The sequence below is a fragment of the Podarcis raffonei genome, chromosome 6, assembly GCF_027172205.1.
Source record: "Podarcis raffonei isolate rPodRaf1 chromosome 6, rPodRaf1.pri, whole genome shotgun sequence".
NCBI classification, from domain to species: Eukaryota; Metazoa; Chordata; class Lepidosauria; order Squamata; family Lacertidae; genus Podarcis; species Podarcis raffonei.
In genome coordinates this window covers 89,365,615-89,392,548 of record NC_070607.1, presented here as the reverse complement: position 1 = coordinate 89,392,548, position 26,934 = coordinate 89,365,615, and the positions used below count along the sequence as shown (strand labels likewise).

The 26,934-nt window shown below is 45.9% G+C and overlaps 1 protein-coding gene across 1 annotated transcript; it reads left to right on the top strand.

Annotated features, from left to right (window-relative positions):
* Positions 1-196: 196 nt before the first annotated feature.
* On the top strand, positions 197-26,711 carry HRH3 (histamine receptor H3). The gene is made up of 3 exons (XM_053394442.1): positions 197-1,123; positions 14,852-15,018; positions 25,544-26,711. Exons 1-3 carry the CDS (start codon positions 877-879, stop codon positions 26,429-26,431), a joined length of 1,302 nt encoding a protein of 433 aa, XP_053250417.1. The 5' UTR covers positions 197-876; the 3' UTR covers positions 26,432-26,711.
* The last annotated feature ends 223 nt before the right edge of the window (positions 26,712-26,934 follow it).

Here is a 26,934-nt window from a genome sequence, read left to right as displayed (position 1 = left end):
ACGCGTACCTGTAGCACTCGTTGTTTTACTTTCCTTCGACAGAAATCTCTCTCTCTCTACCACACACACAGTGTGTGTGAGAGAGAGATTTGCCTAGGAAATCTTGCAAACGTAGACATATTGATTATTCATGCAGTCTTCGCTAATTGTCCCAAAGTCAACAGTGCTGCCTCGTTGGCTGGGCTAATTGTATTTCGACCCGTGTGTGGATTTTACAAAGCGGCTTCTTAAAGGCAGAAACAAGAAAGCAAGCGGCAAGTGAGACGAGCGGCTTGCAGGTTTTTTGAGGCTGCTAGCCAATGGCTGTCCAGCATGGAACTGTCCACAGAGGAGCTGGTCCTGCTCGGACTCGCATCCAGCTCCAGGGTTAGATGCTTGGCTCCACCTTTCGGAGGCAAAGCTCCGCTTTCGCCCAGAGGCTAGCCAGACCCTTCGCACGCTGCGCGAGAACCTGCAGCCCCAAATCCAGCAGAGTTCTTCTCACTTACTCTCCTTTCGTGGTTCTGCCTCTCAGGGAAATAAAAACGCAGCAAGAAGAAAGCAGAGGCAGAGAGGAAAAGAGAAAGGACCCGCCTCCCCACCGGGGGAAAGAACTGGAGACCACAAGACCGAAGGAACAGAATCTCTGTGTTTTATCATCTCCACGTGAGCTATTTAGGAAACGAACCGCTGGTGGGATGGGGTCGAGTCATCTTTCGGGGTGCTGCTGAGACTTGTGGGGTGCTGGGTGTGGGTCTACAATGCAGGGGCAGTTGTCGTCGAGTCTGGCCGGCAGGAGCCAAGCCCCGGCAGCAGGTGTGCCGTTCTGCTCCCGGCTGGAGGTGGCTCGGACAGTTCCCACCTGCAGCCTGAGTCGCTGAGCCGCGTGGTGCTGAAATGGACAGCTCCTCGGTGGCTTTGCCCCTGAATGGCTCCGGGAGCCAGGAGAAGGCCGCTGGGGACCAGCTCTCCGGGCGCTTCTCCACCATGTGGACCATCGTCCTGGCCGTCCTCATGGCTTTGTTGATCGTGGCTACGGTCGTTGGCAATGCTTTGGTGATGCTGGCTTTTGTGGTGGACTCCAGTCTGAGGACGCAAAACAATTACTTCCTTCTGAACCTGGCCATCTCCGATTTCCTAGTAGGTAAAGTACCACACCTCGGCTTCACCTCTCTTCCTCCGTGGCTCATACTTTTGTACGCTCGTCTAACCCCGTTAGGAAAAGGGATGGCGCGGTGAAGGTCTGGGCAGGATGCCGTGGAGAAGACGTTTAGTTTTATTCTGCAGTTCGCTTCTCAGGAGGAATTAGCGGGGAATGGGGGCCCAAGGGAGACTTTCGCCTGCCCCCCCTCCCATTGGGGCACAATTTCAAGTTGTTAAAGATTGCTCTTAGAAAGATTAACTCGTCTGCTTATGCCTTTTAGAGCCAGGAAGTAATTTTTCCAGGCTAAAGCATCTCAAATAGCAGAGAGTCAAATGCAACTATATGTAACGACGAAAGGTGGGCAGGGTTAAGAACTACTCTGGTTATCAAGCCAGTTTTATATAACTAATGTTTTCTTTCCATTGTGGAACCACTGCGTAGAAAAATGACACTTTTTCTTCCTTTCGTAACTGATGTCTGCCCTGTTGCTTGGAACTAAGACAATTGCAGCATTGTTTTTGGTACAAAATCCCATGAAATGACATAAAGTTAGCCTCATTTTCAAGTAAGGGGGGGATCTGCTTAGGTTCAAAAGTAAGGGGGACTCATTTTCAAGGAAGGGGGGGATCTGCTTAGGTTCAAAAGTAAGGGGGACTCATTTTCAAGGAAGGGGGGATCTGCTTAGGTTCAAAAGTAAGGGGGACTCATTTTCAAGGAAGGGGGGATCTGCTTAGGTTCAAAAACTTTGGAATACACTGTGTTGCAGATGGCACTGCCAAGAATATCAAATGTACCTGTATGTATGCCCGAGAACGTATTAAATGTACATTGAAAATTAATCACCCATGAATACATTGGGAGGGGCCAACCACTGCCATAGAAGGGGTCTTAAGGTGTGGATTGGATTCAGAGGGGCCATGGAGGGTAACCGGGGCTCAGAGGATATGCACCACAGACCATGTAACTTCCCAATTCCCTCCCCCCTTATGCTCCAGGAAGGGTGTAGCAGAAGGTCCCTGGTTCAGTCCCCAGCGTCTCCAGGTGCTGCTACAAAAGACTCTAGTCTTGCCTGAAACCCTGGAGAGCCACTGCTGGCCAGTGTAGACAATACTAAGCTAGATAGACCATTGGTCTGACCCAGTCTAAGCCGCCTTCTTATGTCCCTCTGTGCTGTAGAGAAGCATGCCATAAACTACCTGCTTTCATTCAGCACATCAGACTTCCAGCCATGGACGACTGGAAGTTTGTACCTGTTTTCTGTGTGCACACAGCTCCTGGGCCCTGCCAGTTTTTGTGAGGATAAAGCACAAATCACTCTGGGCTACTCCTATTTTTCTCTAAGTGCAAAGGTTTTCCCTTTCTCTACCCTTAAAACGTAGGTTCCCAAGGACAGGCACACATGGACAGCATCCAGCTTTAGAGAGATAGCTGCTTCCTCGTATAGTAGTTTACTTGGTGGGTGCTGTTGACTACCTGTTACCATGGCTTCCCTTACTCAGACCTCTATCTATGTATCTATCAATACTGCTCAGAACAAAATCTCAGCGTGGACTACTGTTTCCAGAGGAGCAGGGATGTTAACTTTTGTGGGCTTGTTTTTCAGGGAATGGGGGCAGGCATGGTCATCTTACAGAAAATGAAGATAATGGTAGACTGGATATATAATTCTACAGGTGGCTGATGAAATTATGCAGATATCCCTGACAGTCAACCCAATATTGTGACTCATTCCTGGGGTGACTTCCAGTATTTCCAGATGTTGGTTGACCACGTATCACCCCCTTTTGCCAACAAAGAGTAATATCTGTCTTCCAACAGCACTCATATCCCCAGTTTTTTGGGGGGGTCAAATCCTGGATTTCACCTTACAGTGGCTAAGAGCAAAGGGGAATCTTTCGGGGCGTTGAGGCACAGTTCCATATGGCTGTGATCATTCTCTAGATGCAAAACCTCCGAAATGCAAATTGATGGATATGCCAGGCAGCCTGGGGGCAAGGGGGATTAAGCAAAGTGGATGTCAGTGTAGATTTCCTACTGATGCCAGACTAGGTAGATGATGTGCCAAAATGGATTATATGCTTTCCAAAAGGGTACAAGGTGGACTAGTCCCTTGCCAAATGATTTGCAAGCAGAAATAAACTCTGAGATTATCCCTCCAGAACAATAAACCTAACCTTTTTTTTTTTGCATTGCGGAGTATGATGTTAACATAGTGCAGATACAAAAACAGGATTATGTTTCTACATAGCAGGAACATTATTTTCACTTCATGAAACATCAGGACTGCTTCAAGAATTTGTCGGAATTTTCCATCCACACAAGTCTATTTCTAAATCACATAAAACGTTTTCCTTGTGTGACTGCTGTACACATGCAAGTATATAATGTGTGAAAACAGCTGTTGGAGTTAGACGGCAAAGTAAATAATTGGTTTTGGCCGCAACCCTGTGCAAACTCGGCTTCACAAATCCCCTTGAGGGAAAATAGGAATCAAGGTGCCATTTCAAAGTTCAGTTGCATGCTGCAGAGTGGACAGAGAGAGTCAGCAAGATTCAAACACACACACACACACACACACACACACACACAGTTTATTTTAAGAATGTGTGTGTTAAAACAACAACCAAAATAACTATCTTTACTTTCATATTTTTATCTCCTTTTTCAGGAAAACCTTTCAGGCAACTAACAGCAAAGAATAGCATATAACAACAGTATCTTTAAAAATGCAGGAATACAACATTAAGACAGAAATTAAAGCCGTCATCTACTAAAAGCTAGGGAGAAGAAAGCCAACATTGTAGCTGCCAAGCGCCTGTTCTTGAGAGATTATTCTACAACTTTGCGTGACACTACTGAAATGGCCCTACCACGGGCCAAAACTCACCTTTCTTTCAAAGGCAGGGGTAAATTAAGAGTCTCTGATGTAGGTCCAGATCAATGGGCAGGTTCACATCAGAGTGGGTAATCCTTTAGATATATTAATCACAAGAGAAATATGTCTTAGGTTATATTTGATGCTACAGAATGGAAGTGAATGAAGGGTGTTTTCCCCCCTTATATACTAAAGAGAAATGTTTTGAGCAGCTTTCCATCTTATAAACCATGGGTAAGCAAACTAAGGTCCAGGGGCCAGATCCGGCCCAATCGTCTTCTAAATCCGGCCCGCAGACGGTCCGGGAATCAGCATGTTTTTACATGCGTAGAATGTGTGCTTTTATTTAAAATGCATCTCTGGGTTATTTGTGGGGCATAGGAATTTCCCCAAAAAATATAGTCCAACCCCCCACAAGGTCTGAGGGACAGTAGACTGGCCCACTGCTGAAAAAGTTTGCTGATCCATGTTATAAATCAACTGAAGTTTTGGACTGGTCTCCAAGACCAACTCAATGAACAATGCACTGCAGTAGTCAAATGAGGGCATTTCTGGAGCATGGATTTCACCTGTTATCTCTATAGAGGTGTTATCAACATGCATTCCCCCTTTTTTAAGCAAAAGAGTCCTCTTGTTGTTGTTGTTGTTGTTTAGTCGTTTAGTCGTGCCCGACTCTTCATGAACCCATGGACCAGAGCACGCCAGGCACTCCTGTCTTCCACTGCCTTCCGCAGTTTGGTCAAACTCATGCTGGTAGCTTTGAAAACATTATCCAACCATCTTGTCCTCTGCCATCCCCTTCTCCTTGTGCCCTCCATCTTTCCCAACATCAGGGTCTTTTCCAGGGAGTCTTCTCTTCTCATGAGGTGGCCAAAGTATTGGAGTCTCAGCTTCAGGATCTGTCCTTCCAGTGAGCACTCAGGGATGATTTCCTTAAGAATGGAGAGGCTTGATCTTCTTGCAGTCCATGGGACTCTCAAGAGTCTCCTCCAGCACCATAATTCAAAAGCATCAATTCTTCGGCAATCAGCCTTCTTTATGATCCAGCTCTCACTTCCATACATCACTACTGGGAAAACCATACCCGCTACCATTGGCATGTCTACCTAATACAAAGAGAGTCCCATTTAACTGCATATAGGAAAAGTCACTGGATGTGTAGTGAGCAGACTAGAAATACAAGAGTTTGAAACATCATAGCAATGCATCTCACCAGAGACGAGCTCCTGGTTTTACCTGTTTTGTTTGTTTTTAAAAAATCAATTTATGTGTATACTTTCCTTTGAAAATATCAAGCCAGCTCTGTGTTTACTGATAGACCTGATTGTAGCAGAACTTCATCCAATACAACATCTTTCACAGGGCACTCATTTTTTCTCCTCTTCGTTTTAGATAAGAAAAGCTTGTGTCCGATAGCACTGCTCTTTCTCTCCAAATCTGGTGCTACCCAAGCATTTGTTGCTCCTGAGACTGGCCAGAAGTGCCTTCCTGGCAAAATGTCCTGACATACTCGGGTGTTTTAGGAGCACAGGGCATTATTAATAAAAATATTGTTATCATTTCTCCTTGAAAGTAGGACTCTAATCCTTAAATCCTTAAATATCCATAGCCTTTTGCAAACACAGGTCTCAAGTCTGCCAACTTTCCACTGTTCCTTTTTGCAAATGGCTTTGCAAACATGGGCAAATGAAGTAAGACTCGATCCAGACAAAACAAAGCAGCTGTCAGTTTGTCGGAAAGGGTTGGTTTATTTATTTATAGATCTAAATGTTGGTAGACACCCCACCCCCATCACATAAAATACCAGGGTGGTGCACAACAGAATTTAATGTACAAAAAGCAAAAAATAAATAAATACAATAGGATAAAAAAGCAATAAATAAATAAATACAATAGGATCAGAAACATGGCTGGCTCATCTTTTAAAAGCTTAAACAACTGAATAAGCCTGCTAATACAAAAAAAGTTCTCAAGGAAACAACAAGACTAGCCATGACGGTGCCAGCCAAACTTCTGCTGGAAGACTATTCCATAGGGAGGAATTCAACATCATGCTGTTATGATCATTTCATCCATTCTAACAGGAGTGCCAACTTGGCACCATGATTGTGGTTGCCCAGGACCATGGGCGCCATGCAGCATGCATGACCCCAGCGACGAAATTTGTTGGTGGACAGCCACTTCATGGAGAAATTTGTGGGTGCTTGGGCACCCAGCACCCCAGGAAGTTGGCACCTATGAACTCTAATATTTCAGCTTGCCAGATGGAACTACTTTCCCTCTCCTCTCTTCCTGCGTGCTGTTCTGGGGGTTCTCCTGACCCTCCTGAGTTTAGTTGAGGGGTGCACAGGACACACAGGATGAAGAGAGGGAAACTCCATTGCACTAGCAGGACTTGTTGCACTGGTTCCTGCTTTTGTTGAATCCGAGTCTGTGAGTTGTATCCATTGCTAGCTGTGATCAATGTACACCCATTAGAATAGAATCGTGAAATCATAGCGTTGGAAGGGACCCTGAGGATCGTTCTAGTCCAACTCCCTGCAATGCAGAAATATGCAGCTGTCCCTTACGGGAATCGAACCTGCAACCTTGGCGTTATCAGCACCATGCTCCAACCAACTGAGTAAGCCAGCTGATGCATTAAAAATGACTGAACCTAAGGTAATTGTGTTCATTAGCATTAGGGGGTCTAATGCTGGGTAGGCCTAGCACTGAATAGAATTCAATAGCATGGGGACTGGCGACACAAAAAGTCCAGCTTCTAGCTGAGGCTAGTCAGGCTTTGGAGACATGAGGCACAACTAGCCATGATAGCTGGACTCCGTTTGCACTGCCAGAGGCAGTATGTGTTGGGATACTGCCAAGGAGATAAAGTCCATCTGAGCCCCCAAGCTCGGTGCCGGACGATCCATCGACCTCCCGTAGTCACGCAGTACCAGCAATTTAGCGACACTAAGCCTCAGGCTTAGTGCACACTCTAACAGCAGAATTCACACAGCAAAAGTTGCACAGCATGAGAGCAGAACATCATATTTACAGTTTATTCAGCGTAGGTCAGAACATGAGAAGACATGACCGTCTGCTCCGACTGCTCAGGCAAAACAGACGAAAACAAAAGGAACAGACAACAGAAACATCCTGTGAGACAGGAAATTACGCAGGCTGTTATACAAACATCCTGCTCCCTTTTAAGGTGGAACGGAAATATCCCTGAACACCAGTTTTTTGGACTCACAAATGGGTAGAATGCTATTGCACTTAGGAACTGCTTACAGCCGTCACATAGCACAGTTGGCCACTGTGGGAACAGGATATTGGGTTCCGGATAGATGGGTCCTCAGTCTGATCCAGCAGAACTTTCCTCCTGTTCTTACAGGCGATGTCCAACTAAATTTTTCTCAGAGTAGATCCACTGAAATTAATGGACCTAACTTAGTCATGTTCATTCATTTCAATGGGCCTACTCTCAATCAAAATTAGTTGAATGTCAACCTATGTTTTTAATAGTGTTCCTCCAGATTATCTTGGTGATTGAACTGAGATAATAGGTTTTAGGCAGTCCTTAAGGCAGAGCTTTCCAAACTGGGTGTCATGGCATATTAGTGTGTCGGCTGCAGTGTGTAGGAGTGTCACGCAAATGCTCACTGCACTCCTCCTGGGGTTGGAAAAGGGTTAGTTTAGCCTCAGGTTTGCTAGTAAAACTCAATTACTGTGTCATGAAATGATGCATGTCTAAAAAGTGTGTCACCAACATGAAAAGTTTGGAAAGCTCTGCCTTAAGGTATCTGGAACCCAGGCTGTACAGGTTTAGGTTTGCAGCCTGTTCTAGATGGCGCTTCACTTCTCTTCAAGGAACAGGTTCATAGCTTGAAGGTGCTCACTTATCTGGTATATTTCCAGGTATATTCAGGTAACCGCTGTGGCAAGCAGTGTCTTTGCACAGTTTCACCAACTTTGCTCTTTCCTGAAGAAGGCAGACCTGGCCAGAGTGACACAGGCCTGCTTCGACATGTCCAGATTAAATGAATGTAATACCTTCTATATGGGCTGCCCGTGAGAGTGTAGACAAGTTTCAGCAGAGTGTTACTTGGGTTAGCCTTTGCAGAACACACTGCTTTGATTTAATGCGACTTGTATTGACTTCCAGTTCTTTTCCAGGCACAATTCAATATACAGTTGTACCTTGGAAGCTGAACGGAATCTGTTCCGGAAGTCTGTTCAACTTCCAAAATGTTCGGAAACAAAGACGCAGCTTCCGATTGGCTGCAGGAAGCTCCTGCAGCCAATCGGAAGCCATGCTGGACATTCAGGTTCCAAAAGAACATTTGCAAATCGGAACACTCACTTCCGGGTTTGCTGTGTTCGGGAGCCAAAGCGTTCAAGTGTCAAGGCGATTGGCTTCCAAGGTATGACTGTACCAGTTGGGGCCAGGCTCTGAAGTTCTGTGTATGTCCTTATGAGCCTGTCCACCCACTACTTCCATCATGAGGCCTTGCTTTGTGTCCCTCTTCCTTCAGAGGCTTGTTCGGCTGGGATGACAAGGGCCAGGCAGAGGGCCACATTTGCTTTCCTGGCCTGATGATCTCCACTCCTGTAAAACAGTGGAAGGGATAAGAGGCAAGATCAGCAGCAACGAGAATTAATTTATGATGATGGAAGGGGATTTAGCAGGAGTTGTCTATGTAACTTCAAGGTATAATCTGGGCATACTTCAAGACAGTATACTCCGTGTGGGGCTCTCTTTGAAGATGGATAAGGAAATGAAGTTGGCAGTAGCTCATCTTCCACCAGAGTATAAAAACACAGGCAGATACAGTCAGCTCTTTGATGACTGCACTGGCTGTGAACTAGGCTTCAGCCTCAATCCGAAGTATTGGTTGTTAATAAAAATAATTGCTAAATAGCTTGGTCCCAGCTAATTACTAAGGGATACTTTCTAGTCAGGGACGCAGGTGGCGCTGTGGGTTAAACCACAGAGCTTAGGACTTGCTGATCAGAACGTTGGCAGTTCAAATCCCCGCAACGGGGTGAGCTCCCATTGCTCAGTCCCTGCTCCTGCCAACCTAGCAGTTCGAAAGCACGTCAAAGTGGAAGTAAATAGGTTTACCTCCAGCGGGAAGGTAAATGGCATTTCCATGTGCTGCTCTGGTTCACCAGAAGCGGCTTAGTCATGCTGGCCACATGACCCGGAACCTGTACGCCGGCTCCCTCGGCCAATAAAGTGAGATGAGCGCCGCAAACCCAGAGTCGGCCACAACTGGACGTAATGGGCAGGGGTCCCTTTACCTTTTGACTTTCACTCATATCAATGGCTGTTTTGGAATACAACTTCCATGAGGCACAGGCCAACATGGCTGATGGTCAAGGATGATAGGAGTTGTAGTCCAAAGCATTTGGAGGGTGCAACATTGTGTGTGTGTGTGTGTGTGAGAGAGAGAGAGAGAGAGAGAGACAGAGAGAGAGAGAGAGAGAGAGAGAGAGAGAGAGAGAACTGCTTTATCCTTTGCAGTCCTTACTCAGCTTGAAGTTCCCAGAGTACAGGATACACAAGAAGCCCTTTAAAGGTAATATCAAGGCAATATATTTCTGAGAACTCTATCTCAAATGTATTGCTGAATCAAATGGTTAGATATGTTTTTCATCCCTGCTAGTGGGGCTTTGTAGAAGCATCTGGCTGGTTTTGGAAACAGAATGCTGTTTTAGATGGGCTCTGGGTCCCAGGCAGGAGGGCTCTCCAAAGAGAGAGGGAGAGAGAGATTTGCTTTAACAATGAGCTAAAACCTTTCATACTACAAGTCTTTAATAAAGCAATGTTTCTTGCATAAAACCAAGGTTGTCAAGCATTTGCATATATGCTCCATTTCCCCACCCCCCATTGTACTTCTTAGGAAGAAAGCACAGCTTCTATTCTCACTAGATCTCCAAAGGTAACATTTGGAAGATCTGCAGCTTTTTTAAAAATATTTTTTTTGTCAGCCTCAACCATAAGTTCCTTTTGTCACAGCTCCACGCCTGTGCCTCTGTAATGGTTGGAGACACTAATTTGACCCCCTATTGATTGGTGAATGCACTAATTATTATTGCTGCTGCTGCTTCTTTAATCTTATCAGCAATATGAATGATCTGCACACACACCATTTATAATGGTAGCTCCTAAGAAAAGCTGAAAACTTGTCTTATTCTTGCTGCGGCTGCGGCTGCGGCTGCGGCTGCTTTGTCAGCAAGATGAATGATCTGCACAAACTATTTACTTATCTTAAAATGGTGGCTCCCAAGGAAAGCTAGGAACTTGTCTTATCAGTTTTCCTTCTGGCTTCCGTTCATATGTACTATTGGCATGGCTCCAATCCAACCAAAGTTAGGCATAACTGATAGTGCAATCCTAGCCATGTCTACTCAAAAGTACATGCCACTGAATTTGTACACTTGAGGGTATGCTCTCAATATGTACACTTAGTGGGAAGAAGACCCACTGAACAATGTAAGTTCCCATGAAAACAATATGACCTCACCCAGTTATGGTTAATAATAATAATAATAATAATAATAATAATAATAATAATATATTATTATTATTATTATTTATAACCCACCCATCTGGCTGGGTTTCCCCAGCTACTCTCCAATCAGAATTAAAAGCACAATAAAACATCAAACATTAAAAACTTCCCTAAAATAATGGGCTGCCTTCAGATGTCTTCTAAAAGTCAGATGCAATGGTACCTTGGGTTAAGTACTAAATTCGTTCTGGAGGTCCATACTTGACCTCAAACTGTTCTTAACCTGAAGCACCACTTTAGCTAATGGGGCCTCCTGCTGCTGCCATGCCGCCGGAGCACAATTTATGTTCTCATCCTGAAGCAAAGTTCTTAACCTGAAGCACTATTTCTGGGTTAGCGGAGTCTGTAACCTGAAGCCTATGTAACCTGAAGCGTATGTAACCCGAGGTATCACTGTAGTTGCTTATTTCTTTGACCTCTGATAGGAGGGCATTCCACAGGGTAGGTGCCACTACCGAGAAGGCCCTCTGCCTGGTTCCCTGTAACCTTACTTCTCGCAGAGAGGGAGCCACCAGAAGGCTCTCGGAAATGGACCTCAGTGTCCGGGCTGAACGAAGGGGGTGGAGACATTCCTTCAGGTATATCTGGATTGCAGCCCATAATCTGAAGTACTCTTTACTGCAGTATTTGCCCATGTTGGACAATAATACCTTAACGCCTTTTGGACTCCACAGGATACATAGAATCTTATCAGCATGTAGCAAGAATGTAATAATTTCTCTTGAAGAGATGAAATTAATAACATTCCAAAATATCAGTTACATAATTAACATTAAAAACTGGAACAAACACGGGGAATTGATACAATTTTCCTGGCAAAGCGGTTTGGCTTTTGCTTTGTTGTTAGGATCACAACATGATTGACTTATTAATTGATTCAGTTATAATTAGGCTTCTGACCGTACATAACTACCCATTAATTGCTCTCGTTATTTATGTATTGGCTTATAAACGTTGCATTGGAATGAGTGTGTCTTGTGACTTTTCAAATTATTTATACTATAAACTGTGAGATTGGCACAGTACATATTGTTTGTCTTGCCGACGCTTTTTAAAAGTCTGCATGGGCTTTTTGGGATGAGGCCTATTCCCCTAACCAATTTGTACCAAGGTTGGGAAAGTAATGGTGCCTCAAGACATGTCATGAAATAATGCTCATGCTCATGCTATCACCTGCAAAAGTTTTAGAGTGGTCACATTGCTTCATTTCCAATCAGTGCCTATCCTGTAACTTCCTGCTGAATTCCTGTAACATTTTCTATCACAAATGTTCTGGTTCGTTTTTGTTCCACCTTCATTGCTCTATTGTTTTTGTTGTTGTTTAGTCGTTTAGTTGTGTCCGACTCTTCGTGACCAGAGCACGCCAGGCACTCCTGTCTTCCACTGCCTCCCACAGTTTGGTCAAACTCATGCTGGTAGCTTCGAGAACACTGTCCAACCATCTTGTCCTCATCCCCTTCTCCTTGTGCCCCCAATCTTTCCCAGCATCAGGGTCTTTTCCAGGGAGTCTTCTCTTCTCATGAGATGGCCAAAGTATTGGAGCCTCAGCTTCACGATCTGTCCTTCCAGTGAGCATTCAGGGCTGATTTCCTTCAGAATGGATCGGTTTGATGTTCTTGCAGTCCCTGGGACTCTCAAGAGTCTCCTCCAGCACCATAATTCAAAAGCATCAATTCTTCGGTGATCAGCCTTCTTTATGGTCCAGCTCTCACTTCCATACATCACTACTGGGAAAACCATAGTCATTGCTCTATAGCCCATCCAAACAGCAATAATGTGGAAGTATTGGGTAAGCATCGCAGAACAAACTGAAGCAGAATAAACCCACTAGTAATGTGCTGTTATTGTGTCAAGAACATGTTGCAGAATACAGCTGCAATCTGGAGGTGCCCTTAACGAAAGTGATGAACAATAGGAAATCACTGTCCTCCCATTGCAGAATGGCTATGTTCGCCGTGCTGTGAAGAAAAGCAGTCAGCCTGATCAGGCCAGAACAGGGGTGGGGGCAGGGGTGCCAACTTGACTAAAATATTGTGGGGGGCAGGTAAGCCCAGCCCCTCATCATCAATCACATGACACGGCACATGCACACAATTTGAATGACAATGTGCACCTACTTTGGGGGAGCCCAGCCCCCTCAAATATTTTATTGGGGGGTGGCCAAAGGGACCTTGGCCCCTGGGAGTTGACTCCTGTGAGTGGAAGGTGGGTGGGCCAATTGGCATGGGTTTATGATTTTGGGGGTGCTGGCACTGTGGTCTAAACCACAGAGCCTAGGGCTTGCCAATCGGAAGGTCAGTGGTTCGAATCCCCGCCACAGGGTGAGCTCCCATTGTTCAGTCCCAGCTCCTGCCCACCTAGCAGTTCGAAAGCATGTCAAAGTGCAAGTAGATAAATAGGTACCACTCTGGCGGGAACAGAAATGGCATTTCCGTGTGCTGCTCTGGTTTGCCAGAAGCGGATTAGCCATGCTGGCCACATGACCCGGAAGCTGTCTGCGGACAAACGCCAGCTCCCTCGGCCTATAGAGCGAGATGAGCGCCACAACCCCAGAGTTGTCCGCGACTGGGCCTAACGGTCAGGGATACCTTTATTTTTACTGCAAGTCTCCCTGGTAGAGGCAAAGAGGGACCCTTTGACCAAGATTGGTGAAACGACTATATTTCCCACCTGGCCTGGGTCTATAACCAGCTTCGCACAGCCTGAGTTTGTTCTAGTCCCATCCCTGTCCCATAGGTAAAGGGACCCCTGACCATTAGGTCCAGTCGTGGCCGACTCTGGAGTTGCGGCGCTCATCTCGCTTTATTGGCCAAGGGAGCTGGCGTACAGCTTCCGGGTCATGTGGCCAGCATGACTAAGCCACTTCTGGCGAACAAGAGCAGCGCACAGAAATGCCGTTTACCTTCCCGCCAGAGCAGTACCTATTTATCCACTTGCACTTTGACGTGCTTTCGAACTGCTAGGTTGGCAGGAGCAGGGACCGAGCAACGGGCGCTCACCCCGTCATGGGGATTCAAACCGCCAACCTTCTGATCGGCAAGCCCAAGAGGCTCTGTGGTTTAACCCACAGCACCACCCGTGGCCCTCTGTCCCATAGCACAGGGCTATTAATGGACAGAAAGGCAGCGGGAGAAACCTTGTGTGGCAGGGGGCGGGGGGCAATGCAAAGAATAGCCCAGCAAATGCTACACACAGTTTTTCTTGCCAGTCCGTTACAAAATCTTGAGCTTATTCCCCAAAGCGACGACTCCAAATGTATTTTTAGCTGTGCCCCACTCACCTTCGTTTCTCGATCTCGCTGCACCGGCACATTTCAGCAGAGATTATCGCACAGTAGTGCAGCACATGCTTTGCATTCAGATAGTCAGATTCAATCCGCAGCATCTGGTGAAGACCGCTGCCTGAAACCCTGGAAAGTGGCTGCTTGTTCGGAGTAGGCATTTGTGAGCTAGATGAACCAACAGTCTGGTAATTGTTCATTAGTTCTGCCCACAAGTGAGCCAGGCAAAATAAAGGGTTCCTGCATGCTACTGTTTGCTTTCTGTGGTTCACTCTGTATGGAAATGATTAGAATGAGATTTAGCAAGACGTTCGCCTTTCACCCCTTCCAGCTCAATGGTTTTATGTATCGGTATTCTGTGAAACAGGAAATTTGTAATCAGTAGTAGTTGTTGCTACTGCTGCTGCTATTTTTAATGCTACCACATAGACTCTCTGGTCCCTAATCCCTGGATGATGATCTTCTGTAACCTCCTAATTCTTGAGACAGTCTTATCTTTCAACTCCTGCCCTCAAATAGTACGACTGCACATCTTTCTCTAAACTCTCTATGCATTTCCCTCTCTGCTGCAAACGAGAATCCACTTTCCCAACAGCAGTTTTGGAGTCGGTCAACATTTTGTGACTGATCCATCCCAATCAACATTTGTAATATCGCAGCAACTCATGGAATGGTTAAGAATCTGATTGGTGAGACAGGCAGCAGGCAGTGGAAGTTCATGTTGTACAATGCATACACTTTGAGCTGTACACAGTCAGTGCCCTGTTCATGAGGCCAGAATGTAGCAGAGGAAACACAAAGTTGTTGGTGGTGTCCGTCTGTCTCTAGAGACAATGGAGTGCACCTCTAGGGGTGAAGTGAAACTGTTGCAATAGCAGCACTGAAGTGACTTCCCTGGGGCACAAGCCCAGGCAGTGTGTATGGAGGTCCTGGGCTGCCCAGGTAACACAATTCCCTTCTTGGCCTTGTTGATGTGGTCCAAAGGAAACATAAAATGAACTCTCTCATTTCAGGTGCCTTTTGCATTCCACTTTATGTGCCCTACGTGCTAACTGGCAGATGGACTTTCGGAAGAAGCTTTTGCAAGCTCTGGCTGGTGGTTGATTATCTGCTGTGCACCACGTCGGTCTTCAACATTGTGCTGATTAGCTATGACAGATTCCTCTCGGTAACAAGAGCGGTGAGTAGTGACTGTGCAAAAGAGTTGATTGTCTCTGATGGATTGCTGCTGTTTGTTTGCCTATTCCCCTCTTAAATTTTGCCCCTGATCCTCTAGCCTTATCACCTGCTTCTCTGAAATCCTGTGTAAAAGAAAAGAAAATGCAAGACTAGGAAGATTTAGGTTTCACAGCATAGGAACATAGGAAGCTGACTTATACTGAATCATAGAACTATAGAGTTGGAAGGGGCTTTGCGGATCATCTAGTCCAGGCATAGGCAAACTAGGACCTCCAGATGTTTTGGAACTACAACTCCCATCATCCCTAGCTAACAGGACCAGTGGTCAGGGATGATGGAAGTTGTAGTCCCAAAACATATGCAGGGCCGAGTTTGCCTATGCCTGATTTAGTCCAACCCTCTGCAACACAAGAATACGCAGCATTGAACTTGCGATCTAGGCTTTATCAGCACCACACTCTAACCAACTGAGCTATCAGGCCAATGGTCCATCTACTTTATTATTGTCTACACTGACAGTCAGTGGCTCTCCAGAGTTTTAGGCAGAGGTATCTCCCTGGACTTCTTGCAGTCCCATGGACTGCAAGAAGATCAAACGCATCCATTCTTAAGGAAATCAGCCCTGAGTGCTCACTGGAAGGACAGATCATGAAGCTGAGGCTCCAGTACTTTGGCCACCTCATGAGAAGAGAAGACTCCCTGGAGAAGACACTGATGCTGGGAAAGATGGAGGGCACAAGGAGAAGGGGGCGACAAAGGACGAGATGGTTGGATAGTGTTTTCGAGGTTACCAGCATGAGTCTGACCAAACTGCAGGAGGTAGTGGAGGACAGAGGTGCCTGGCGTGCTCTGGTCCATGGGGTCACAAAGAGTCGGACACGACTAAATGACTAAACAACAACAATCTCCCTGGAGACGGCAGGGATTGAACCTGGGACCTTCGGAGAGCAAAACAGATGCTCTGCCACTGAGCTGTGGCCCTTCCCAATGCTGTATCATGCTAGAACCAAACTCACAAGCAGGGCTGGCCGCTGACTAGAGGCAGCTCAGCACAAAGGAAGTGGAGGCCTGAGCCCCAGCAGGGTGGAGCACAGGGACAGATATTCAGGAAGGCAGAAGCCATTCCAAGCCAGGGTCTGAAACTGGCACAGCAACTGCTAGGGAGTGTAGGGGCCAATATCAGGAGCAGCTGGTGCCTTTTGGAGGCATCTACAATTCCTTTAAAAGGACCTTGCGATTCTAGCCCCTTCTGACTGTAGGACAAGCAGCTTCATATAACCAACATGCTTAAGCTTAATTAATGCACAAAGGGGTTAAAACTATAGAATAAGCTGTCATGCCAGGCTTAGTTCATCTTAAGAGGGACTAGATAATCAAGTCTTCATTCCCGTCAGACTACCAGAGAGGCTCAATGTGTAAGGGTTGCTCCAAGCTCAGACCGCATGGCTCTCACAAGCCACACTTGAGTTCCTATAGCAATAATTAGGGATTTCCACCACTTTGTAATAAAGTCAAGTTTTACTGCTTATGCAGCTTTTCTGACTGGTGTGTGCAAAAGCACATGAAACTGACCTTTGAAGCGTTTGCAAGTAAACCATTTTTATCTTACCAAACGTGTGGTCTTGTCTCTATTCTGGGAGACGAGGAAAGTTTTGGAACTGACAAGGGCATATTTGAAGGTTCTTTTTTTATAATAATTTTTATTAACAGGTCAATCACATCACATTTTTCACATCACATTAGTTCCAAATTATACAGCCAAATTTTAATTTTTTTGGGGGGGACCCATACATCAAGCTCGGCTCGAGTCCAAAATTCCAGATGACTCCAGGCATCACTTATTTTACTGCTTTAATTAGACAGTTCTATCCAGTTCAATCCGAATAGTCCTTTATTACTTTCTTCTTCACCTTGTTGTTATCATATATTCCTTTCTTTGCGATCTCTGATGATTCTCACAAGCAGACAGAAAACTGACGTCTCCGTGTGGGTTTTGTACTCTTCAGAACCAGGGACAGCCTCTGATCACTTTTTCCGTAAACAGAGTTAAATTTCAGTCTGTCCCTTGTTTTTTCCTCCGGCTAGCCAAATAAATCAGATAAATCAGGAGGCTCTGTCAGGTTCAGCTTTCATTCCAATACTCCTTCTCTTTTCTGAATCTCCTCGCCCTGTTTCTTTCTCCTGCTAGTCGTCTTGGTGAGGCGCCATTTTTTAACTGCGTCATAAAAATTTCCTCTTTCTCACCGTTCGTCTCTCCTGTTGTAATCCGATCCCACACACTTAATGTCCTGCTTATGATAGTTAAGACACGACGATCTTGTTTCTTTCTGGGGTGAGGGGTTATTTTATCACATTATGCAGAGAGGGGGGGGAAAAGAGTCTTTCCAAACATACACTCCTAGTGTTGATTCATCAGAAGATTTACTTATCCATCCGTCGCTCCAGGTCACAGAGATCCATTAATCAGCAGCCTTATCGTTTCGAGTTTTACCTGATGTATGTGCTTCAGCCTTCTATCCAATCATAAATCTTCCAATTATAAATCCAAGCTGAGCAACCAGCACGCGCAGATTGGAATCGGCTTCAGGAAGAGCTGACTTCATCGGGGGCTTGTGCCAAGTGTTCAGCACCCCCATCTCTCGGTTCAGGGGGTGCCTTGTGAACACCACTGGCAAGACTGACCCCCCATATCCTGGGGGGGGAAGGCTGCCTACTTCCCATAGCAACCCCTTAATTACCCCGATGGGTCAGAGAAATGTTATTGTCAGCCATCTTCCAATGTGCCACCTAGTGGCCCCCCCATATTTGAAGGTTCTAACAGCCTATATTTCCATGCTTTGCTTTGCTGTATATTTTGTGGTTTTAAATCTCTGCTGGAGTTCTCTCACCAAAGAGAATGTGGTCCATGCTTGGATCTTGGCATCCAGAAATTCTCCTTTGTATTTATACCTATTTTTCCCCCTTGCAGTCAGAGAACATCTGTTTAAAGGACAATTGTTGGAACAGAGCAGAAAGTGTCCTGCTCATCAATGCTGTAACTTTCTTTCCTGATCCAAGCAGAATACCCACACCATACATTTAAAGCAAACTGGGAATTGCAGTTTGTTAAGTGCGCTGGGAATTGTAGCTCTGTGAAGAGTAAATTACAGTCACCAAGATTCTTTGGGGGAGGCTATAGCTATTCAGATACTATAAATGCACCTTAAATATGTGGCGTGGGTGAGACTGTAGGAAGGATCACTTTTAGAAATATTTGCTTGATGTCATCTGCCCACTTGTGTGCACAGAATTCTGAATTCTTGCTACCCAACATTTGATTAAAGCTAGCAGCAGCAAAACAAGCGACTGGTCAATGGTAATGATGCATAATTATCACTGTGTATACTTTTCTGCATCTCATTTCCTCCTGACCTCACTGCTTACCATTCCTGCTCCCCAATCCCATGTTTAAATATACCTACAACTCAGGACAATACATCATGGATATGATGAAATGGACTGTAGTCCATGGAAATGTAATGCCATAAACTGTGTTCGTCTTTAAGGTGCCGCAAGACTTTCTGCTATCTTCTTACAACAGACTAACATAGATACCCTTCTGGAAATGCAATCAATCAATCAATCAATCAATATACAGCTCTGTACTTAAAGTGCAGGGTTTTGTGACCGATTGTAAATATTTGTATTTCCCCCTCTTTTTTTGTACATGTATTTACACACACAAAAATGCAGATAGCTGGGTGATAGGGGGGGGAAGGAGCACACATGAGAGTGACAAATAATGAAATTGGACTTTGTATGCGTAGAACCATAGAGAAAGTCCTACCCTCTGATCACAAACCCTCCGTCGTGGCTGCCTTTAGTTTGATAGCCATTGTTGCACTCTCTACATGCTATCTTCCTGTTTTCAAAATTTTCAACACAGTCATGAGGACTAGAAAGTTACTCTTAAAACACCCAAAAGCTAGCAACAGCAGTATTACCAGAGGGAGAGAACCGGATTTTGTGCAAGAACCTAGATTTCATCCTTTTGCTGCAGAAAAACCTTTCAATGGCAATGATAGCTAAGTGGGTAGGTAGCATGTCAAAATAAAACTAAAAAGAAGAAGAAGGAAAATAGGAGAGTAGTGTAGCTGAAACATTTCTTTGTAATAGGTTATCAGAGCTATGATGGAGCGAAAGAGGATGGAAGATTTAAAATACTAAAAATGGCATTTACGAAGGATTGCTGTGTACATGTTGCCAACTCCATTTCCCCCCCAGGTGACAAGCAGAGATAAACCACATATAAAACTATGCGCACTATGCGCACAGCGGCAGAGCAAGCTGGTCAGGCACCTGCCAGTCAGGGCAGGACCATAGCTGTCAACCTTTCCCTTTTCTTGCGAGGAATCCTATTCAGAATAAGGGAATTTCCCTTTTAAAAAGGGAAACGTTGACAGTTATGGGCAGGATGCTCTATGGGGCCTCCGAGGAGTCTGCTTGCCTCCTCCCTACAGCTGAGTGTTACGCAGACCCTTTGAGACAGAAGAGATGCATGGCACGGGCGTGCTGTGGGCCCCACGGTGAGTGCCACCCGGCATTTTGTCACCCCCTCAGTGGTGACACCCAGGGCAGCCCACCCCTACCGCATCCCCCTTCTTCCATCCCTGGCTAGGCAGCAGTGAAATATGTGAATAATAATAATAATAATAATAATAATAATAATAATAATAATAATTATTATTTATACCCTGCCCATCTGGCTGGGCCTCCCCAGCCACTATGGGCGGCTTCCATAAAAACCAAAAATACAGTAAAATATCACACGTTAAAAACTTCCCTGAACAGGGCTGCCTTAAGATGTCTTCTGAATGTCAGGTAGTTGTTTATCGCTTTGACATCTGCTGGAAGGGCATTCCACAGGGAGGGCGCCACTACCGAGAAGGCCCTCTGCCTGGTTCCCTGTAGCTTTGCTTCTCGCAATGAGGGAACCACCAGAAGACCCAGAACGATGGGGGAGGAGACGCTCCTTCAGATATACTGGACCGAGGCCGTTTAGGGCTTTAAAGGTCAGCACCAACACTTTGAATTGTGCTTGGAAACGTACTGGGAGCCAATGTAGGTCTTTCAAGACCGGTGTTATATGGTCTCGGCGGCCGCCCCCAGTCACCAGTCTAGCTGCCGCATTCTGGATTAGTTGTAGTTTCTGGGTCACCTTCAAAGGTAGCCCCACGTAGAGCGCATTGCAGTAGTCCAAGCGAGAGATAACCAGAGCATGCACCACTCTGGCGAGACAGTCCGCAGGCAGATAGGGTCTCAGCCTACGTACCAGATGGAGTTGGTAAACAGCTGCCCTGGACACAGATTTAACCTGTGCCTCCATGGACAGCTGTGAGTCCAAAATGAACAATTGCTTGCCTTTCACTAGTTGTTATTGTTATGGTTGCATGCCATCCCAACCTGAAGGAGCGTCTCCACCCCCATCTTTCGGCCTGGACACCTGAGGTCCAGCGCCAAGGGCCTTCTGCTGGTTCCCTCTACACGAGATGTGAGGTTACAGGGAACCAGGCAGAGGGCCTTTTCGGTAGTGGCGCCCGCCCTGTGGAATGCCCTCCCACCAGATGTCAAAGAGAAAAACAACTACCAGACTTTTGGAAGACATCTGAAGGCAGCCCTCTTTAGGGAAGCTTTTAATGTTTAACAGACTACTGTATTTTAATACTTTGTTGGAAGCCGCCCAGAGTGGCTGGGGAAACCCAGCCAGATGGTCGGGGTATAAATAATAAATTATTATTATATATATTATTATTAATCTCCGAGCTGCATGAGATCCCAGGGGTTTCCAGGCACTTCCCCAGGTTTTGGTTTCCTTGGAATGAGGGACAACGGAGACTGTGGTCTTTTTAGGATATGTGGTTTGTTTACACATATATACAACCTGAGCCTAGAACAGAGGTGTTCACAGCGTCAACACCCTATGTTTCTCCCATAGTTGCAGCCTTGGGTTCAAACAGAAATCATATATTGCTCAATGTCTCTCTAGTTTGCTGCTTTGCCTCTGCGTAGCTCACATCACTGCAACTCTCTGCCCCGTCTGTGGAGGGAGGGGGGTCCCCATCCATTTGCCGTCTCACACCAAACCCCTTAATCCCCCATCAGCTCACCGGAAGCTGTCTTGGCTATTCCAGGAATTAGAAGTATTGCTGGATCCAGCGCTTAGAGGGGTCTAGCATACAGTTTAACATAGGGTTACCAGATGTCCCCGGTTCCCAGGGACAGTTCCCAGATTTGCAAATCTGTCCCCGGGAAAGGTGGCAGTGGCAGCCTCAGCAGCCTGGAGCCAGCCTGGTAACACAGTTGGCTCTGGCTGGCTTCAGGAGTTCCCCGCCACTGCCGAAGGGGAACCGGGGATGTCCGGCGGTACAGATCTCCTGCCCCCTTCCCCCTTTGTTTTGACAGATCGGGGGAGGCTCGGGAGTCACGGGCGGACAGCTGTTGCCCAGGAGGGGTGCAAGGCACGTGGTTTCTCTGCCAGGCAAAGTGCAAAGCCCTTCTTTCGCACCCTGTGAAACATAAATGCAGTTTTTTAAAAAAAAACAACTGGGCAACGTCCGCCTGTCCGCAACTCCCGAGCCTCCTCCGATCAGTTGCCTATAGTAACCATAGTTTAACACACCAAACTCATATCATCATTCCATGTTTTTCATTTATGATATGCTTCTCTGGGCTAATTAGAAATTCTAGGCAGTTGGTTAGGCTAAGAAAGTGTGTTTTAGCCCATGAACGAAAACGTGTGCGGTTCAGATTTGGGTTTCCTCCATCCAAGGCTGGCATTTAAATCACTGCACCCTATTGGCAAATCAGACCATTGGTCTATCTAGGTCACCGTTGTCCCTACACTGACCCTCAGCAGCTCTCAAGCAGGGAATCTATCCCAGTCGTACCTGGAGACGTCGGGGATGGAACCTGGGACCTTCTGCTTGCAAAGCAATTGCTCTTCCACAGAGTTATCACCCTTCTTCCCCTAAATGCCAGTTCAGGTATTATGCTGAGGCAAACCTCCAAGTGTTCGCCTAACAGGCCCAGTCAATCAGGGCATACTTATATATGACATGTTTACAGACATGTATTTATATTAGGGAAAACTACTCCTGACTTTAATTAAGCTTTGCATCTAGAATGCAGGCTTATTAAACATGCAAATTGCTTTATCCAGGGATTGGGAAGCTGAGCAGCATCAGGATTGCAGCGAGCACAGAGGGGAAATTGAACCATCTTATGGTTCTAGGCAAAAACATTCATGCCACGCTAACATTTGCAGTGAGAAGAAATCCCTGCCAAGTCAGAGCCCGCCATCATTTTCCTGCACACTCAGGAGCTTGGGGAGTTGCCTTGCCTTGAGTTAAACCATTGGCCCATCCAGTTCAATATTGTTGGCACTGACTGGGAGAAACTCTCCAGGGTTTCTGGCAAGGGACATTCCCCTAGAGAGCTCAGTCAGTAGAACATGAGACTCTTAATCCCAGGGCCGCAGGTTCAAATGCCACGTTGGGTGAAAGATTCTTGCAGTGCCGGGGGTTGAACTAGATGATCCTCATGGCCCCTTACAACTCTAAAATTCAATGATTCTATCTGGAGATGTGGGGGATAGAATCTGAGACCCTTTGCATGCAAGACAGGTGCTCTATCACATACCCCACAAGTGTCCCGTTTTAAGCGAGACATGCTGAATCACAGAAGACTCACTGGATCCTGGAATGTCCCACTTTTGGGGTCCAGTGAAACAGAAGATGCTCACTCTGGTGCAAGTCATCAGGGTCACGTCAGAGTGCTGAGACAGAAGGGGCTCTGGTGCGATCCTGCTGCCGACTGCTGGAGCACTAGACCAGAAGCTGCGCCCCCCGGGCACCCCAATTTTGGGGATGAAAACAAGGCTAAAGAGCCTCCCTGCACACAAAAATCCACTCTATTCTTCTTCTGCCCGGGTTCTATCAGCCAAAAAAATATGCCATTTTTAAGTTGCTAGCCTAGTGGAAGGAAGCATTCACTTTTAAAATGTCCATCTTAATCCATTAGTGTGTGGTTGTCTAAGGCCAAAGAAATCACTTCCATTACCCCAAGTCCCTCCTACCTTTCTCTCATCCCCTTTCATTGCTTCTCGCAGCAGGAAGTCTGGGGAAAGCAGATAGAGAAAGCTGGCCATTAACATAAGTAGCTAATCTGCACGTAACAACAAGGCTTTTAATAGGAAAGTTCAGTGGGGAAACATCAGCAGGTGCACTTAAAAGAATGTGTCCTCACCTGTTTCTTTCATTTGCCTTAGATCACATAACACAAGCGAAAATTGCGTGTTAGTCTTATGCAGCAAAAAGAATGATGGTGGGTGGAATTCAACATGGTGCCAGGCGAAAGGATCCCTCCTCACCACCTGGTGTTCTGGGGGTTCTCCCAACACACACATGGAAATTGGGGGCATGGGGAGGAAATGAGAGAGGGAAAGTCCCATTGCTTTTGCTGATGGGGCTCACTAGGTTAATACCACCCAGAGAGTCCTACGGAACCTTAAAAACCAGCATTATGTATTATGGTGAAAGCTTTTGTGGATTACAGTTCTCTTTATCAGATGCACGATATGTTTTCCTGAGCTGCAGATATATTTGTGGAATGCACTCCCTGCTGAAATGCAAGAGACCACCATCTGTATTGGCATTCTGTGGGCTTTTGAAAACACACCTGTTTACACCCTTGATCTAGCCACTCCCCTGTTTTACTTGCTGTTCTATTTTCATGGGATTGTTTTATTTACATTTTTAATTATGGATGTTTATGCCAACGTAACTCCTTCATCCTGGCTCAACCTGAGCTATGCTGGTAGAATTTAAGCCAATGGAATTTACACCCGCATAAGTCCCCCAAAGGGGTGCATTCTGGAGGCAAGACAGGGCAGGAAAAACCAAGCATTTCCTTATTTTTCACTGCAAAATCTCTTTGAGGACCTGTGATGGCAAGGATCATCATAGCCCAAGATAAACTCAAATGGCAGCACTAATATTCATTTCATTTAGCACGATGCATTTCAGCACATGAGATAATGAACAAATTGATGGAGTGTCAAAAAAAACAAAACCCACCTTCAAATATTAATACATGATATGTAGCAGGTTGAGAGACTAAAAGCCTTTTTATGCTTTTCACACTAATGATATAACTAGCATTGCTTTTATGCAAATGCATTGAACATTTCTTTCTTTTTTTAAGTGCAGAACATGTTCCAGAAATTCTGAGAATACTGCATAGCAGACTAAAACAGCTCTTCTTTTAAGCCATTTGTTCTGTCCAGAAGATCATGCAAACCTCCAGTGCTAATATGCCCCAGATGCTTTTGATGGGTTTACACTCCCTCTGAAGGAGTGGGTATGTAGCTTGGAGGGAACTTCTGGGTCCTTTGCTGTTGGTTGAGGTTCAGGTGGCCTCAGTAGTGCAGAGTGCCTTCAATCACCTACAGCTGCTGGCCCAGCTGCACCCCCATCTGGGCAGGGATAGCCTAACTTCTGTCATTTATGCTCTGGTAACCTCTAGCTTAGATTACTGCACCACAATAAATGCGGGGCTACCTCTGAGTAACAGCATAGCTGTCAACCTTCCCTTTTTTTGTGGGAAATTCCCTTATTCCAGCGCCGTTTCCCGCTGCTTCCCGGATTGTTAGATATCCCGTAGACTGTTCCCGGGACAGGTGAGGCTGCTGATCCCTTATTTTCGAGGCTGCTGATCCCTTATTTTCAAATCTTAAAGTTGACAGCTATGGAGTACAGTTCAGAAACTTCAGCTGGTGCAGAATTCAGCAGCCAGCTTGCTCACCAGGGCAAGATGATTTGAGCAGATTACGCTGATCCTGGCCCGACTGCACTGGCTGCCAATTAGTTTCCGGGCCCAATTCAAAGTGCTGGTTTTGAACTATAAAGCCTTAAACAGCACAGGGCTGCAATAATTCAAGGACCATATGAACCAACCCGGAGCCTGCAATCATCATCTGAGGCCCTTCTTCATGTCCTTCGTGAACTTCTCCTCCTTTCAGAATTTTGAACGGCTGACCTGAAATTTCCCAGAAAAGTTTCCTGATAATGTTGAAGCCCCTCCCAATACAATGCATGTGGGTGCAATGATACCCTTGAGCTCTTCTCTCAGCCACCCCACTCACTACCCCATTAACCATGAGATGAAGAAGTTACCCTTTTCTCCCTTGAGAAGTACATATTGCTGAAGGAGGAAGTTGGAAGAGAGACACTCTGTCCCACTTCCACTTTTGGCTCTATGTGCTTTTCAAGGTTCGGACTCCTTCTACTGGGTCTGACTTTTGTACAGGTCACTTGGGAAAGTGAAGTGTGTGCCTGCTTGCTTCCTCTTGCTGTGCCTTGGGTGGGGCTGGTCCAGGAGAGACGGACGAGGAGTGGTACCCACAGCACTTGGTCCAAAATCCAAGTGCGCCCATGTGCCTAAAAAGTTTGGTGATCTAAAGAAAACAACTGCATGTTCTCCCTTTACAGGTGTCCTACAGAGCTCAGCAAGGGGACACCAAGCAAGCTGTGTTCAAGATGGCGATGGTCTGGGTCTTAGCCTTCCTGCTCTATGGACCTGCGATTATCAGCTGGGAGTACATATCCGGCCGAAGCATCATACCCGATGGGGAATGCTATGCTGAGTTTTTCTACAACTGGTATTTCCTCATCACAGCCTCCACCATTGAGTTTTTCACCCCATTCATCAGCGTGGCCTTTTTCAACTTGAGCATTTACCTGAACATCCAGAGGCGCACCAAAGCCCGCTTGGATGTGGTGCATGAGGCTCAGAACCAGAACTTTGTGGAGGAGATCGAAATGAGCCCTGAAGCCCAGCTCTCCATGAAATGCTGCAAGTGGGAGCAGAGAGATCTGGCAGAAACTCTGGGTGTCCCAAAATGGGACGCCCAAGAAGAAAGCAGCAAAGAGAGTACGAATGTCAAGTATTCGAGCACAGAGAGCTCTGGGTTTACCGGCAGCAAAGCAAAGCTTTTCATCAAAAAGAACTACAAACACTCAACATCTACTCTTTCTCTAGAGAAACGGATGAAGGTGGCTTCCCAGAACATGAGCCAGCGTTTTAGGCTCACCAGAGACAAGAAAGTAGCCAAATCTCTGGCCGTTATAGTGGGGATTTTTGGCCTCTGCTGGGCACCGTACACGCTTCTCATGATTATCCGAGCTGCATGTCACGGTCACTGTGTCCCTGAGTACTGGTATGAGACCTCCTTCTGGCTTCTGTGGGTCAATTCTGCCATCAACCCTGTCCTTTACCCTCTCTGCCACCACAGCTTCCGGAGAGCTTTTGTTAAACTCTTGTGCCCCAAGAAACTCAAGATCCAGCCTCACAGTTCCCTCCAGAAATGCTGGAAGTAACTAGTTTCAATTCATTGTAGGCTAGAAAGGATACTTTCTGCCATATTGCTCTGCAGGAGTTTGCTTCATTTGAGAGGGGTTGAGCTGTTGTCCGGGGCTAGGAACCTACCAGGGTTATATACCCTATAGGACAGGGATGGGTAACCTGGGGCACCTAAGGATGGGGAGGAAATTTGATTCCCGTTACATTTAAAGGCAAACCTAGTCCACACTTTCCAAAGCAATAGGAGAACTGAAACACAGCCACCATTTAAAATTCACTACTGCAAATGACAGTTCTCTGGCCAAGTCACATGTGTGTGGGGGGGAATACCCTGCATATACAAGGGGAAAGTGTGGTGAAATATCCACTCACGAGTGAAAATAGCATAGAAACATGCATTATATATGGGGAAACTGATTTGCAAAAATATGTCTATTGGGCAAAAAATCATACAAAGATACATTGAGAAGGAGAAATTCATGCTAAAATGCTGATAACTTTTCATTAAGATTTTTTTTAA